General features: G+C 43.8%; 1 protein-coding gene across 1 annotated transcript in view; it reads right to left on the reverse strand.

The window, feature by feature from the left end:
• Positions 1 to 16,949, reverse strand: part of RBBP8NL (RBBP8 N-terminal like) — a 71,916-nt gene that overhangs the window by 16,227 nt on the left and 38,740 nt on the right. The window contains exons 6-10 of the mRNA XM_088482902.1: positions 10,315 to 10,387; positions 9,215 to 9,369; positions 6,585 to 6,667; positions 2,433 to 2,581; positions 939 to 1,749 (exon numbers count right to left, since the gene is read on the reverse strand). Of these exons, the coding sequence (XP_088339028.1) occupies positions 939 to 1,749; positions 2,433 to 2,581; positions 6,585 to 6,667; positions 9,215 to 9,369; positions 10,315 to 10,387 (1,271 nt within the window). The remainder of the gene's footprint in view (positions 1 to 938; positions 1,750 to 2,432; positions 2,582 to 6,584; positions 6,668 to 9,214; positions 9,370 to 10,314; positions 10,388 to 16,949) is intronic.

The raw sequence follows: 16,949 nt of genomic DNA on the forward strand, positions 1-16,949 counted from the left end.
TGAGCTCTCACATGTCTAAGCACCTTTTATTTCTGGCATTTCTTTCTGCAGTTTGATAAATCTTGCAGTTTGTGTTCTTTGCATCGAAACGATCAGGGCAGCGATTTGTATTGTAGTGTTTTGTAAAATGGATTTCCAGCAGTTTTCTAGTGTTTTTGACGGATACTGACAGAATACTGACGCCCGGGAAGCCGTCTGATGGAATACTGGCGTCGAAATCCTGATTTAAGACTAAAGATAGGCGTCTCTAAATTCCAAAGCCTATCTTTAGCCCGATGATGGAATACCGACAGACAACTTCCCGAATGAAGGTAAGTGGGGACAGAGTTAGTGTTAGCCGCGGGTTTAGGTTTAGGCACCCCTGGGGGGACTTAGGGTTAGGAATCCCCCGGGATGGTTAGGGTTAGGCTAGGGGAAGGGGGGTTAGAGGCAGGCACCATTGGGGGGAGGTTAGGCACCCCCCCCGGGAGGTTCAGGGTGCGGGAAGGGGGGGCTAGGTTTAGGCACCCCTGGGAGGGACTTAGGGTTGGGCACTACCCTGGGAGTTTTAGGGTTAGGCACCCCTAAGGGAGGGTTGGGGGGAGAAGGGTAGGGTACTTACCTTAGCCATCGGGATTCTGCTTGTTCGGGCTTCCGGCGTCGGCATTTCACCTGGCAGCTATTCAGCCGCCGGGATTTCATACCCAATCCATTTTGACTTTAGTAAACCTTGTGGTTTGAAAACCGCCAGAAAAACTGTGGTTTAATCACAGTAAACGTTTCCCCTAATGTATTCTGTAAGTATCAATGCCACCCTACAACCTACACATGCAACATAGAAAATAAGCAATACACAAAATCATTTGAGAGACTAAAGACTCCTTGAGGACTTCTACAATCCAATTCTATTATTACAGTTCTATAAAAGTGGAATAAAATGCTGCATAATATGGACTTACAATCACTTCATCTTGTACATCTTCCTCTCTATTTCTCTCCTGTTCACTTTTAGCCACCAATATCATGTCTTCCACCACACTTTCATGTACTCGGTCAGAGCTTGATGCCCTGATGGGAGGGGAGTTATTATTGCTGGACATTGGGCTTGCAATATGTGCTTCATAGATATGCTTCTGTTCTCTCTTAAGATTGTTCCGATTGTTGTGCTGCCCTTTCCTGGTGTCGGATAAATCGAGAGGCTTATCTGGAGTGGCCGCCTCGTCTTGTTCTCTGCTCTCTGGTTCTGCACACTTTACCTCTTTCTCTTCCCAGTCTTGCTCTTCCTCCTGACTACTCAGACGCCTGCTGTTCTTCCAACCTGCATGTAAAGCCTGTATAAATGACAGTTCCTTTTCTTCATGGCTTTCCCTTAGAAGACATTTTGAGACACCCGCTGGTGAAGTTGGTGTTCTAGGTACTTGATTCTGCTTGGTTAAAATGTAATGGAGCTTTTCTCTTTGCTTGGTCTGATTTATTCTGTTTTTGTAACCTTGCTCCCTCACATATAATACGGCATTCTGGAGCTCTGCCATTGCTGCCTTTTCCTCCCATACTTCTTCAGAATGTTTCATTTGTAACATAGCCTCGCGATTTTTAGCTAATAAATAATGTGCAGGTCCATCACTTGGTACTCCTGGACCACGTTGTGCAAGGCGTTTTTGGGCAAGGTGTTGTCTCAGAAGGCTGAGTTGTTCCTCGGGGATGACATGCTTCAAAGTATCAAGTGGGGAAGGGGCCTCACAAGATTCCACATATCTCTCTTTAAAATTTCTGTAAACAAAATAGTCAATATGAATGTTGACTCTCCCTTTATAACCAAGTATAGAAATACAACTTACAGGGGTGAGACTAACCATTTTGCTGCTTGAGGCCATATTTACAGATATATTGTTGTCCGTAGCACAGCGTCTCGCGCCATTCGTGGCATGAGATGGACTCCCGCAATAGGAGACGTGCATTTGCGTCTCCATAGGTTAGAATGGAGATGCGCTCCTGCGAGTGGAGATGCGCATTAGCATCTCCATAGGTTAGAATGGAGATGCACTCCCGCAATCGGGGACATGCCATAGCATACCATGGTGCGTAGCTCCATCCATGTGCACGTTTATGGCGCGATCAGCCATAATGATCATGGACGCATCTGTATATGGTGGTGAATGTAAAGAAATATATGGTAAACCGCTAATAGAGGTAACTGTTGCTGTAATCTATGTATAAAATCCTATAATTCTCCCATATGTTCCACCCTATGAGAAACATTGTGGTACCCTTATGACACCATATTCGCCAATATGAAGTAGTCCCATAAAGCAACTATATAGCTTTAAGTAATTCACATAAGCTCATCATATAGCCACAATTAATTCAGCATGGAACCATGTAGACCTACCACTTCCCTACAAATTAAAAATTAAATGTGAATAAACCCCCAAAAAACAAGCCATTTCACTTACGATTCATTATTTAAGTTGCGCTTGTGATGGGACGATGATGTTGCTGTTTGTCCACTTTTGGCTCCTGGTCTCATAACAGCGATAGTTCCATGAAGTTGGTTGGAGATTCTTTGCTGACTATGTGTATTTAGTAGCACTTTCTGCATGTTCTGGAACATGACAAGGTAAAATTATTATTATTATTATTATTATTATTATTATTAGGATTTATTCATAAGGTGCCACAAAAATGTGTAGTGCTAGTCAGTTGAGCAGTAAAAAATATAACAGAAATACCAAAAGGCAAAGTGTCGGACATACAGAAAGCAAAATGCCATGAATAAGACATAATAGGCATGATATATAAGTAGTGTCATAAAGAAAATATAGGAGGAAAGAAACAAGCATGCACAGGTGGACAGGGAGGGTGCTGACAAGAAGGAAAGCAAGGACCTGATTGCAAGAGCTTACAATCTAATGGGGAGGAGGTTGGTGAGGCTGTGACAAGAAGGGTTGACGCAGCGTAAGAACGTGGTTGTAGATAGGCAAGGCCATGGGAGTGGAGTTAGAAGGATTACTGATAGTCATTGTTGAACAGGTAAGTTTTTAAGGGGATGTAGTTATGTCTCAATCCTGATGCTGAAGTCTGACTCGGGACTTAAGGTCAAAATACCGACGCCTATAGTAATCCCGATGCCGGAACACAGAAGGACGCCAGCCCGAATGAGGTAAGTCCGGGGCGCCCCTAGGGTTAAGTTTAGATAGCATAGCGTGGTTAGCATAAGGTTTTGGTTAGGGTTAGTGACCACTGGGGGGGTTAGGGTTAGTCACGAACGGGGGAGACTTAGGTTTAGGCACTACTGGGGAGGGTTAGGGTGTGGGGTGGGGAGGGTTAGGGTTAGGCTACAAGAAGGGAGGGTTAGGGGGAGAAGGGAGGAGGGTAAGTATACTTACCCGACCCCCTGGATACCAACCATCAGGATGCCGCTGTCGGTATTTTGACAGGAGGCATCCCGAGAGTGGGCTTTGCAGACTGATTCCATGATTCCATTTTAAGTAGTTTTTGAAGCATTGGAGGCTGGTTGAGAGTCTGATTGCATGTGTGAGTGTGTTCCATAAGCGTGGATTGGGGAGTTGAGGTGCCAGTCATTGGCAGAAAAGAAAGGGTAGGAGGAAGTGTGTAGAGAAATTAGGTCAGAGATGTAGAAGTGGGGGCTAGGGGTTTTCTATAAAGAATGGAAAGCTGGTGTAGGGATTAGCAGAAAAAAATAGTCTTGCCACAGTATTGAGAATGACTTGACGTGGAGAGAAGTGAGCAAGAGGGAAGCTATATACTGTATGAGAAAGTTGCAGTATTTGAAGCTGGAGGTAGAGGGTAAGACTTTTGGTAGCATCATGTGTGGAAGGATATAAGTTTGGTAAAGTTGGAAGCTAAAGGCTTTGAAGAAACACTGGATGTGGCGAGTGAAGTAGAGAAAGGAGTCGAAGATGACACTCAGGCAGAGGACATGAGAAACAGTAGTGAGTGTTGTCCATGGAGAGGGAGAAGTGAGGGAACCTTGGACACTCATGAGGTAGAGAAAATGATCAGTTCTGTTTTAGACATGTTGAGCTTAAGTTATTGTTGGGACAGTCATGAGCAGAGAGACAGCTGGACACACAGAGGGGAGCAGGGAAAACGTCTGAAGTCTATAGCAGGTAATTAGTACATTAAGGATGAACTGTGCAGAGAGAAGAGTAGATGGCCAAGTAGGAGAGGAGTTGTGGAAGAGCTAGCGGTACAAACAGACAGGGAATGTTTGGACAGTTAAGAAGTGAACCAGGAGGGAACTCTGTTATGGAGGCCAATGGAGTGAATGGTGTGCTGAAGGAAAGGGTTGTTCACAGAGAGGTCCAGGAGGATGAGCAAAGAGAAAATAACCTTAGATTTGGCATAAAGAAGATCATTATAGTAAGAGTAATCTCTGTGGAGGGGGCAGATGCCAGAATGAAGTGGGTAGAGGTGGGACATGGATGAAAGAAGGCACTTGTAGATAACTTGCTCCAAAAAGTTGGATGCAAATTGTAAAGAAAAGATTTTTTCAGGATGGGTGAGACAAAAGTATATTTTAAGGATGAGTGGAAATTTACAATTTTGAGGGACAAGTTGAAAGCAGACAATGGGAGTGGGAGCCAATAAAGTGAGAGTGGTTGGGGTCAAGGGGACATGCAGAGGAGGGAAATGATGGCAGAAGACCATGGACTTCATCCCTAAAACTGGGGGAAAGAATGCATGATGGATTTGCTAGATGGGGCAAAACAAGTGGGAAATGTTAGTGTTGTAAACAAGGTGGGGGAAGGTGTAGTGTGGACAGAGGAAGAAGTTTAAGGTGGCAAAGAGGTGTTGGGTTGAAAGATTGCATGGAAAGACTTCACAAAAATAGGTTTGTTGAGAAAGAGATGGCAGAGTTGTAAAGTGAAAGAATTTAAAGTTGAGGAAGTTAGCATAAGAGCAAAATTTCCTACAAGTTCGCTCAATGGTACAGGATAATTTATGCAAGTTATGGGTATGCTTGGGGTGCCATGGTTGGGGTTTAGATTGCCGGAGGCCGTGACTGGCGAGTATAAGGCTGAAGTGTGAATGTGGTCATAAAGTGAGACAGCCTAATTGAGGCATGACAGAGAGGTTATAAGAGAGAGGAGTGGTTTAAGTGAGAAAGGTGGCATGGTTGAGAGCATCAAGAGGAGGGTTATTGTGTGCATGATGATGGGAGAGGTGCAGGGTGAAAGAAAGGGCCTGAAGGATATAAGGGTGAGTTGGAAAAATTGTAGAGGTGGGAGAAGGTGAAATCAAGGTAGTGACCAATACAGTGGGTGGGAGAGGAAGTCTACTGGGAGAGGCCAAGGAAAATAGAGAGGGAGAGAGGTTTGGCAGCAATGTTTTTGGATTGATCAATAAGGATTTTGAAAGTATCCAGAATTAAAGTGTAGGCCAGAAGATAAGAAGTAGCTAACCAGACAACAAACTTAGTATATCAAGGAGTAAGGAGACAGGATCAGGAGAGGAAGTCTACTGGGAGAGGCCAAGGAAAATAGAGAGGGAGAGAGGTTTGGCAGCAATGTTTTTGGATTGATCAATAAGGATTTTGAAAGTATCCAGAATTAAAGTGTAGGCCAGAAGATAAGAAGTAGCTAACCAGACAACAAACTTAGTATATCAAGGAGTAAGGAGACAGGATCAGGAGATAGTAGATATTTGGAACCCAAAGGCAGATTGCATAGAAAAGATGAACGGTGTGAACCTCAATGGAGTACAAGGGAAGAGATACAGTATCTCTGGGGAATGACCTGGAAGGTACAGCAGTTAGAAAGTAGGATGCCCACACTTCCACCCTTTAGACTCCATGTCTGATGATGAAGGAGAAGATAAGATAGTGGTTTGTAGTGGTGGATGTAGTGGTTTAAAGGAGGAGATACAGATTTTGGTGATGAAGTGCAGGTTCATAGAAGTGGAGATGTTACCCATAGCAACCAGATTCTAGCTATTATCTTCTAGAATGTGCTAGATAAATGATAAACAAAATTTAATTGGTTGCTATGGGCAAAACCTCCACTTCTATAAACCTGCACTTTAGTAAATATACCCCCTAGTGGATTCCCGGTACATGGGGTAGGAGAAGATCTGGGAAGAAATTATGGATGAGCAGAGTGGGGATAAACTGGGGTTTACGGTTTAGAAAGAAGTCCCTGCTAGCCAAGAGAAAGAGTGAGGTTGAGAAGTGAGGTGTGTTAAAACAGATGTGGATGAGGAGCTCATTGTTATAAGAGCTGGAGGGTGATGAGGGAGGGTAAGGGACAAAGAACATATCAAGGGGAGTAAGACATTGTTAGCAAGACATATTGTGAGGAAAGTATGAATGTTATATTTCAGACTTTTACAAAACCAAAACTACTAACATTTATCCAGGCAAATTAGGCCAAAGTAATTCCAGCCATAGACCTGCACAAACCTCGCCCCCAATTCAGCCAACCCTGACGTTAAGACAAACAACAATGCCCACTTTATGATATAGACCTACTGTATATAGACTATTGGTAAGTATGCCTTCCCATTCATTGGGGCTTATTACGTCTTATCTCACCAATTTGACACAGTAAAAAGATATTTACAAAGGCTTTTCACACATAACGTACCATGTCAACCTGGTGAGCTTCATTACCGATTGTCTGCAAATGCTTCACTGCTGGAGACAGTCTTAACACAGCAGCATATGTTTCTGTAGTGGAACAACATGCATATCTGTCATTCTGTGCAAACCACCCACTATTTTATTGATTGTCACATTTTTTCACTACCTTTACTTTTTTTTAATGCCTCTCCCTCATCTTCACATCCTCACCCAACTACAATGACAAATTTACATAATCTCTAATTGAGTATTGTATGAGAAAAACAAAATACAAAAAGCCTATATATAATGCATTCTGTGTGTTATTGATTTTATTCTACTAGTCGTAATCCTAATTTTAATCTATAACCATCATCGTTGTAGTCATATTGCCTTTTCCATTAAAAGTTTCTTCACTTTGCCTCCTATTTCTTATAGCCTGACACAGAATGAGTACTACAACAGCATTATAGTGTATCTTGCCAGAGCCATAACTAGACCTTTTGGTGCCCTGGGTCAGAAAGAGCATTGGTTCCCCCCCCTCCCCCCCGGTTTTTCACATAGGGACATAAGACAGAAACCCAAAAATTCCACAATTGCTGATGGCATCCTCATGGGCTGCCATTAGAAATTGTGGGGCAGATAGCTTCATGGGTAAGGTGTCTGACTGCCATGTGAGAGGTAATGGGTTTGAAACCCAGGTATGACAGTATGTTGAAATGTGTGAGTAAATAAAAGAGGGAGTGACTTAAGGTGTTTGGGGAGATGGCCAGATGGAGTGGGAGTAAGCGAAGGAGGAGATAGGGACAGAAAATTGACAGGCCCAAACAGCGCTCCCTGCCCTGCGGTGCCCTGTGCCATGGCACATGTCACACCACCCTAGTTACGGCTCCTCATCTTGCTGCAAACATATGCACGATTTGTACGCATCTTGTACGCATCTAATGCGACGCTTTAAAACTGGAGAGGTAGAATGGGGAGGGCAAGGGGGGTGTGATGTTGGGTGTAACTGTAACTGTAAGGACATGTTCACACATGCTCACCATGCACACTAGAAGTTATACCCATATATGCCTATTAAGAGAAGTATCTATTTTACCAGCTACGCTAGAAATGTGGTCAAACCTCTAAAAATTACTTTTTCGGGGATTTGACCACATTTTCGATATGCTTGGACGGTGGACCTATAGATGGTGTTGCCTGATCAGCGCCGTATCTGGACGGCAGTGCGCCTTGTGCAGCACTGCCGCCCTTCTCGCTCCCTCTCCGCCCCCCTCCTCCCCCTGAGCGCTGACCTTTCCTTCCACGGGGTGGAGGGAGCCACGCACCACTGCTGGAGGTCTCTTCCTGCAGACCTCCGGCGCCGGGAACCGTGTGGCCGGTGCCACTGGAGGATTCTGCCCTGTGCGGAGGAACCGGCCGCATCACCCTCCCTACGGCCCTGTGCCTGATAGAAGCCTTTGGGCTTCTTTCGGGAGACTTCCCCAAGAGGGATCCAATAGGATCCCTTTCAGGGTCCCCCACGGCCGCGCATGTGCAGAGGAACTCCCAGGTCATAAATCTGAAAATCCCCAAACCGCAGAGGAATGCTCTGTTCGGAAGAGCTGTCCTTTGCTTATAATTCATGCATACGGCATTACTAAACACAGTAAGCATGCGAGGATTGGCGGGATGCATCACATCCAAAATGTGATGCTTTATGCATCCTGGCCCAGGTGTCCTGTTGAGCATGGTAAATCCTTAAAATATAATCTTTATAATAAGGGACAGCACTTTTGAGGGTTATATTTACGAATTGGCAGCTTTTGTAAGCCACCGCTTCTCTGCGGGTTGAAGCAGCTCAAGTGCAACTACTCCACACCTAGTAAAGAACAGCCGTCCCCCACCAACTATTATGAAAATGTCACAATCTTCCTATGCAACACTATGCACTTTGGTGCAAAACACTGGGCACACACTGGTGCGAAGATTAGGTTTAGGCAGCACACTCAGCTGCCTTAAGGACTGTAAGGTTTTGGAGGTGCCAGTTCAGAGGAGCAACAAACAGGCTTACTCTATTCTAAGTGTCATGGTACATCATTATTAGTTGAAGACCATGCCATTATACCATATTTATATGAAAAGAAGGACAGGAATAAGAAGTTTGGAACCTTGGTCTTAAGAATAAAGACTGAACGACCTATGACAATAGCTAATAGAAGAGCTGCATAGCTTAAAAACACACAACAAATATTTTATGGCAAAAACTGTTGTTTCTGTAGGATATATACATTTTCTATGGGGCTCTCTGTAATGTCCATTTAACAAGTACCAATGCCTATAGCATCTCAGCATGGCGATAGAAGGTAATTGTTACTGGACAAACTGCTTTATTATTAAAATAGCAATTTTTCCCCACATTGAAACATAGTCAATTATCATTTTTTTCTATTTGATAAGATACCACTGCCAGTCATTATCACTAAGGGTGTTTAGTATTACTCAACTGCCCCGACAATATATAAATGTTAAATTGGGTGAAAAAAAGATTTTTCTATCGATGTGATGAGCAACAATAGAATGTTCTTATTGTCCAATTTTAATAAATAACTGAGAGATAGAAGGAGAAGGCTATTATATTTCACATTGATGCAGGATAGGCTATGTGTGACTAACCTTCTGACATCTGACGACTGGGCACATTTTCTGGGGTTTCCCCATCTTTGTTAGCTTTTTCTGTGTTTTTGTGATTTGCAGTGGAGATTGCAGGGTTCTGTCCATCAGTAGAGGAATTATTTTCAGGAGTGTTACTTCTGGATCTGTTCCTCTCACTATAGACACAAATACAAAGCAATTTACACTTTAATTAAACTGTGTAAAGAGAAAGAGCGCAGGATTGTGTATATATAGTATGTTTGTGTGCCAAACTTGATATATGCCATTCAAATTCAATTTCTGTCGCACAGAAAGGTTCATTTATAAACCAAAAGAAATGTAGGCCCACGCCACCTATATCTAAAGTATGCACCTCACCGAAACATTAAACTGTCAATTATGTTAATCAGAAAAGAACTGCCAGTGATAGGTCATTTGTACAATTACAACAACTTTAATCATTTTAATAAAACATAAACACATATTCACAATAAAACAGCCAATTGTTCTATATAGCATAAACATCCGCTCTTTTAAACATACAAATGCACACCTGATAACAATTATTAACCATTTACTTTAATAATATTTTCTCTTTAACCAATAATTTGAAGTTGTTTGAGTCATTCTTCAATTTTAAAGCATCACTTGGCTTTGGTTCTTCATTAAGTGTGCCTACTTGACTTGTTCACCCCAAGGTGCAGGCCCACTTTTAGGTCTTTGACATTTTTCACCTACATTCATTTAATTTATTCAGTTTTGTTTCCTCTGAGATACTGCTCAGTTTACTGTTATTTATATATTTAATTATTCATGAGAATCAGGGGACATTAGGACTGTATATATTAGATGTATCACTTTTTTGTGTTGGAATGTTTTATTACATAAATGATAATAATAATTTGTTTTCCAATAGAAGTTCAACTGAAAGGTACAAAATGCTACCCATTATAAGTACAGATTGAGGTCCATTTCAGGCACCTCTGCTCAGCCAGCAAATTCAGATCCTTTTGTGGAGAGGAAAAGACTGTGCCCAACCTATAACCTGAGTAATGTCTTGCTATGTCTACAGTTTTCATTTAAATGTTATGAAAATTATATTGGAAAGAACCAGCACTTACTCCAAACATTTGATTTTCTTCAGCTCCTCGAGGAGAGACTTGTTCTCTTCCTTCAACAAATTAATTTCACTGGCTGCCAAAGAGAAAACATAATATCCCATGAGCGTTCTTGTTCTCAAATAGATCTGCTCATTTTGGATTCATTGATGACACTTATGATCAAACCCAATACACAGCACAAAACACCACATCAAAGTACAGGCTTCCCACTCTCAAGGTGGTTATACTAGGAGTGTGCCTCAATGTGTAGAGAAAATAAACTCTTTTGTTTTTTCCTAAAATAATAGTTATTTTTTATCAAATCTCTGAGCTGGTACAAGTCCTTGTGCACAGCGGAAATGACTGTGCTCTCCTTTACAAATCAAGAAATGACAATAAAAAGGACACCACTCCGACACATGCACTGGCAGTGGCACACAAACACACATACACACACATCTTATGTAATGGTCTCAGCAAAACTAGTGTATACACCACTCCTTATTAGTAACACCTTTACGCCTCCCAACATCTCCTTGTAACTCATGCACCCTGGAATAGGTCTACTACCCCTTGCACAAGTCGCAGAACTTTGCAGTTCCAAAATTACTTTGCACTGTGCAGGGGACATTTTGTTTTTTTTCTAACTTGGCTTAATTGTTTTTGAAAACTGCAGGTAGATCCTCCGTAAACCAAGTAAAGTATTATGCAATAAAACTTAAAATGTTGTCTGCCAAGATGCAAAATGTGTGTTCAAATCTATCAGATTTAAAAATGTAAACTTGTGACAGGAAGGAAATTGCATGCCTGAGTCATTCTACTTTCAATACATTAGGCCCACATTTTCTTTGTATGCACAATCATCCTAAATTAATTCTACCCCATGCAGACCAGCTATAGTGCCTCCAGTCCTTGCTGGCAGAGTTTACTGCTGGTACTAGTAATTTCAAGGATACCCCATGCTTTCCGTCCCCTTAATTGTGCCAATACCAGCCTAGGCTTGCAACACTAGAGCTAGTTTTACTTTTTGTGGAGGGCTTACTTTTGCTTTCCCTTAATTTATTTATTTATTAACAAGTTTTGCAAGGTCTTTGCTGATAATCATTACTATCAGCACAGATCTTGCAGCAGGAGATTACATAGGCACAAAAGCTATGTCTTCTGGAGCCTTGGCCAAAGGACATAGGGCTAGATGCGTTCGCACGCAGCAAAAGTATGCAAATCCACGAACGCACAGCAAGGCAATAGCACTCCCACTATGTCTTAGCGTGCAATCGCTCTGTGTATGCAGATACACACTTTCCCACGTCATGTCCAGGAAGTGTATGCATCCATCGGTACCATCGAGTACCATCGGAAGTGATCACAGCACTTATGGCTGACCATACCCTACCGCAAGCACTGTGAGTGCTTGATTGTAAAATTCAGCTAGGTGATGTGTACTATGATGCTGCATCTTAATTATGCACGCTTCTGAAATGGCATTGAGACGCTCAGACACGCCTGCGTTAGCACCACCACTCCCCCGTTTCAATCGACCATCCCCTGTCACCACCCACAAACAGCATGTCCTGTCACTCATTCTAGCGAGCTGTCTATGCGCAGCAAGCGAACGCTTCCCGATAGCATGGACTAGTTCGAGCACGAGCACTACGATGCGTACCCATGCGCATATTGCAACCATCGGCTGGCTGCGTGCGAACGCAGCCTAGCGAGCGGGTTTAAATCAGGCCCATAGTTTCATGGCAGCTATGATATCCTTCTGACAAATACTCATCAACTGTGTGTGGCCCCTTCATGCCATATTAAATCTCAAAGTTGCCTATCCTTTATCACTAATGGTCTGTTACACATGCAGTACTGCTAGTAGTTTCCACACGTTTTAAGTAACAGGCCCATTAATTTTTAGGGGTGCTTGCAAGAGTCCACTCCGACGGGAAGAAAAAAAAACAGAAAGGGGGGTGTACCCCAGATGTCCCCAGCACACTTTTTTTGTTTAGTATGACCCCTCCCTTTCATGCACCTAAAGCTTATTGCCAAATTGATTTCAGCAGCTTCCACTTTGTTATGTTTCCTATGGGAAGAAGGTCAGGGGTTGCGAAGAGGGATCCCTCCACCTCCTACGCAGTGAGTGACCTTCGGCCGTGAGCATGAGTGACCTCAGGACAGACCCAGCACTGGTAAGTATCACTGCTACTAAAGCAGAAGTGTTACTAATCGCAGGGACAGATGCTTTCCAAGTAGCTATCCCTGTACCTGACTAATTAAGAGGTACTAATTAAGTCAAGTGCACAAGCATGGATAGCCTTAAAACCTGGGCTGTTAGGCTACCTTGAGGACAGATTTTGGGAACCCTGCAAAAGAGCAATAGGAACAGAAGAATATTTGAAACTATTGCAGGTAAGCTAACCAGCTTTTCATGTAGCCCTCAGAAGAGCATTCTGATTGGGTAATAGAATTTGTATACTGCACATTTTATCTCCTAACCTCTCATCATTAAACCTCCCTCCCACCCCCATTTCCCATTTTCTCTACTTTTGCAGATTACATTGGCTTGACACATACGAGATTAATTTTTTATTTTACCATTGAGAACGCTACCTTTTTGAAGTTAAGAATGTAACCCAGCCAGGCCTGGCTCCAGGTCTACTAGCACCCTGTGCAAAATATTTTGGAGTGCCCCACCCCAATTCAGTTATATCCAGAATTAATACTTTTATTGGCTCCCACAGGATCCGCCATAATGGCTGCTCTTCAGACTCTGCAAGACGTAGTGGGGATGGCGGCCCACCAGTTCAGAGTCGGGTTCCAGCGGCGACGTTGCATCTCTTATGGGGTGGCGCCCTATGCGTCCACTCAGCTGAAACGGCCCCTGAGCTACCCCGAGCCCGGTCATGGTAGAAATACTATTTCCTATTTTTAATGCAGATTAGCCCTGTAGGTGCCAGCACTGTTTACATATATGGTATTAAAGTCAGCAACAGTGCAGGAAAGCATTACAGCATTTTGTGTGAATTTCTACTGCTAATTCACAAGACAATGGCAGATTTCTCAGTGTGCGGATATTAGTTTGGGCCAATGCAAAGTTAAAAAAAAAACAGCCTTGCCATATAGATAGTCATATGAGCAGAAAGTGAGGGTTGGGCAAACATGGAGATATGCCACGTGATCGAATTGGGTCGCAGAGTTTTTTCCAGAGTGAAAACAAGCTTACTTTTATTTCTGCTGGAGGTTGTGCAAACGTTAAATTTAAACAGAATGCCTTGTAGAGCTGGAAACGTTTAACTTATTGCTCCAAAATGCTAATGCTGTCTTTAGTACGGACACCAGAAAGCTTTAATGTACTGAGTTCATTTCTGGGCTACTTCCTGGATCTACAAATGACATATACATATTACCATAATGGTAGTAATTGAGTAGAAAATAGCCTGGGGAGATTAAGAAGGTGGTTGGAGAATTTGATAAGCCTGCCTGAACAGGAGAGTTTTTTCAGGGAAAGCTTGCAGGTTTGGAGGCTATGGGAAAGTCTTGTTGTCTTGTTGTTTGAGGCAGGAATGCTGCAGACTGGGTGCAGCCCAAAGAACAAGTTCTGTAACCAGGGAAAGGAGCAATTAAAGAGTAATGAGCAAGTAATAGGTGAGGATGAGAGGCACAAGTCTTCGTCAGAAAGTAGGGATTGAGGCCCTGATTCAGAGCCGGACGCTCTGTCAGAGCGCTCGCTCTGAATCAGGGCCGTCCCTCTTACTTTTTGGAGCGGCCTCCTGGCCGCTTGCATAGCTGTGGGTGACCACCCATAGCTATAGCGAGCGGCCAAAATGATGGTCGCGATGGTCAAGACCATTGCGACCATCGGGCTTGCGACGAGACCCTTGCGGTAGGGTCTCGCTGCCGCAAGCCCTGGAGTGTTTTTGGCTCTATCAGAGCCGAAAGCACTCCCGCTGACATCACTAGTGATGTCAGTGGAGCCGGAACCAGACGGTAGGCGTTACCATGGGAACGCCTCCGTCTGGGCAGCCACGCCCCCGGCATGCCCACCAAAGGGGTCGTGCTGTCAATCACCATCGACAGCACGCCCCCTTTGTTGCGAGGCCCATAACGACGGCTTGGCCGTCGTTATTCGGGTCTCGCATCGTGCGCATGCGCACTTGGGCAACATCGACCCGCTTGCGAGCGCTCAGCGCTCGTGAGCGGGTCTGAATCAGGCCCTGAGTTACAAATTTTTTTGAGACAAGCAATATGGATACATATCTCTCTCCCAGGGCAATAACTAGGGGTGCGCGAATGGTGCCACTGCACAAAGCACACGGCCCTCTGCAGCAGCACTGTCGCTGCCCCACGGTCCCTGCCTCTTGCTAGTAGGGTGCCTGGAATGTCACTCTGCAGCCAGAATCACAGCAGTGGTGCCACCAGGAGCGTCCTCTGGACGCTTCAGACATGGACACCGCAGCCTGTACAGCCCACCAGAGTGTCCTGAAAATGTTCTGGGCACTGCTGTTCTTCAGGGTGCCGTGGCCCCACCAACTTGGCATGACGATATGCACTCGGGGAGGGGGGTTCCTGGCTGGCACAGGCTGACGTATCACCTAGTTACGGTGCTGCTCCCTCCATCTTGTAATCTCTCGGGAGTAGGGCTTTCCCTACCCTCTGTCTCATGTCCATACCTTCTTTTTCAGCCTTGTATGTACTTTTTTCATGAATAACTTCATGTATGATTTGTTATACCCATTATCTAGTGCAGAAGAGTTTTGTGGCGTCATACAAATAAACAACTATGACATCCAGTTTTGAATTAAAGCTTTAGCTGTGTGAGATGATACAGGCACTTTCTGGAGATTTTTCTTACATGTAACAGGATTTATATACAGACTGGGTGTTAGAGAAAATGGAAACTTCTGAGTCAAGGATGACACTTAGGCAAATTGACCAGTAAGTAGCTTATGTTGGCTGGCGGAAAGATTAATAGCTCAGTTTTGAAACGTTTTAATTTTAGGTGCAAAAGGACATTCAATATGAAATGCCAGAAATACCTTCAGTATCATAGGCCGCTAACACGGATTGTGCGACAGCCAGAGCTGATAGATACATTTGGTTATCAACCACATACATGTGATACTGTAACCCAAATGATCTTATTAGAGATCCAAGATATGTGGTACTCCAATTGATAAAGGAAGCACAGAGGAGGTGGTCCTAAGAAGCTAACACTGAAGGAGTGGTTTCATAAGTAGGATGAGAACCAGAATGAGATCGTGTCCTGAAGACCTAGGACAGTGGTTCCCAAACCTTCAGTTCAAGGCACCTTTAGGGTCTCCATAATTTTTTCAAGGCACCTCATAGCCAAAATAATTACAGAGCAGTCCCGTTTTTTTTAAGTAGTTGGGTCAACAGAATGTATTACCCCTCCGTCTCACTCCCAATGCCCCCTCCATCTCTCTCCTATTGCCACCACCATCTCTCTCCCTTTGCCCACTCCATGTCTCTCCATTTGCTGCCTCTATGTCTCTCCCTTTGTCCCTCTCCATGTCCCCCCTCCCTGACTTACCTTTAGCTGTGATCAGCAGTGCCATTCTGCAGCAATGCTCCTCAGATCAGACGCTTCCTGTCTGATCTCCCACAATACACCCTATTCAACAATAGGCAGCCACAGGATTCACTGCCTGTTGCTTCACAGTGACAGCTCTCCCCCTGCTCATCGCAACTCCCCCCCACCGCTCCACTCTACTACGCATCGCCAACCCCTTTCCCACCCGTGAAAAAAAAAAATGACACAAAAAAAAAATACAATGGTCATCGGTTAAGGCACCGCCGGGAGCTGAGGCGCACAGTTTGGGGACCACTGACATAGGAAAAGTAGCATTTCTATGAGGAGTAAGTGGTTAGCAGTATCAAATGCAGCAAGAGAATTAGAATAAGAGAATTTAGCAGTGATCAAATCATTGACCACCTTAGACAGTGCAGTCTCTGCAGTGTTAGAAAAGAGTCTAATTGGTTCTGTGAGCAAAGGAAGCATATGAGGTGAGATTAGGAAAACATCTGATATGTTTAGGAGCATGGAATTTTAAATACCAGAGAACTTGTCTAAAAACTTTTTTTTTTTTTTTGCTCAAATACTGCATGCTTGGATAATGAATGGGGGAAAAATACAGGTGAAGATGAAGAGATTATGGGGCCTGCCCCTGATAATTGAGTACTCAATTCACTACAAGATGCATCGGTGTTTACTAAAATACCGGAGCAATATTGCTCCAGCACATGGATGGCTGCTCTGATTATACTAATTAATAGCAAAGGAATGTTACACTACCATGATCGATCCGACAGTGTTCGTGAAAAGGTGCCAAAGGTCCAGGGGTACAGGGGAAATCCCAGGTGGTCCCCACTGCCTTAGGACCTCACCCCTACCTTTAGGGGTCATGTTCCAGACTGTGAGCTAAATTTTACATTGTTACTCTATTAGAGGCTCAGTTATCTTGTGGAGCAAGACCACTAAAAACATCAGTTCTTGTTTTTTTTCTATATAAACTACACCAATATTTGTCTATGGTTAGCCAAGCAACTGCGGTGGCTGGCCACATCCCCTCCTTTGGTGGCCACACCCCTTAAACATGGGCCCCTATTACTGCATTCCCCCGTGGAGCACTTTATGCCCCAGTCTG

This window comes from Taudactylus pleione, unplaced genomic scaffold (assembly GCF_031769625.1).
Source record: "Taudactylus pleione unplaced genomic scaffold, aTauple2 ptg000018l, whole genome shotgun sequence".
Lineage (NCBI taxonomy): Eukaryota > Metazoa > Chordata > Amphibia > Anura > Myobatrachidae > Taudactylus > Taudactylus pleione.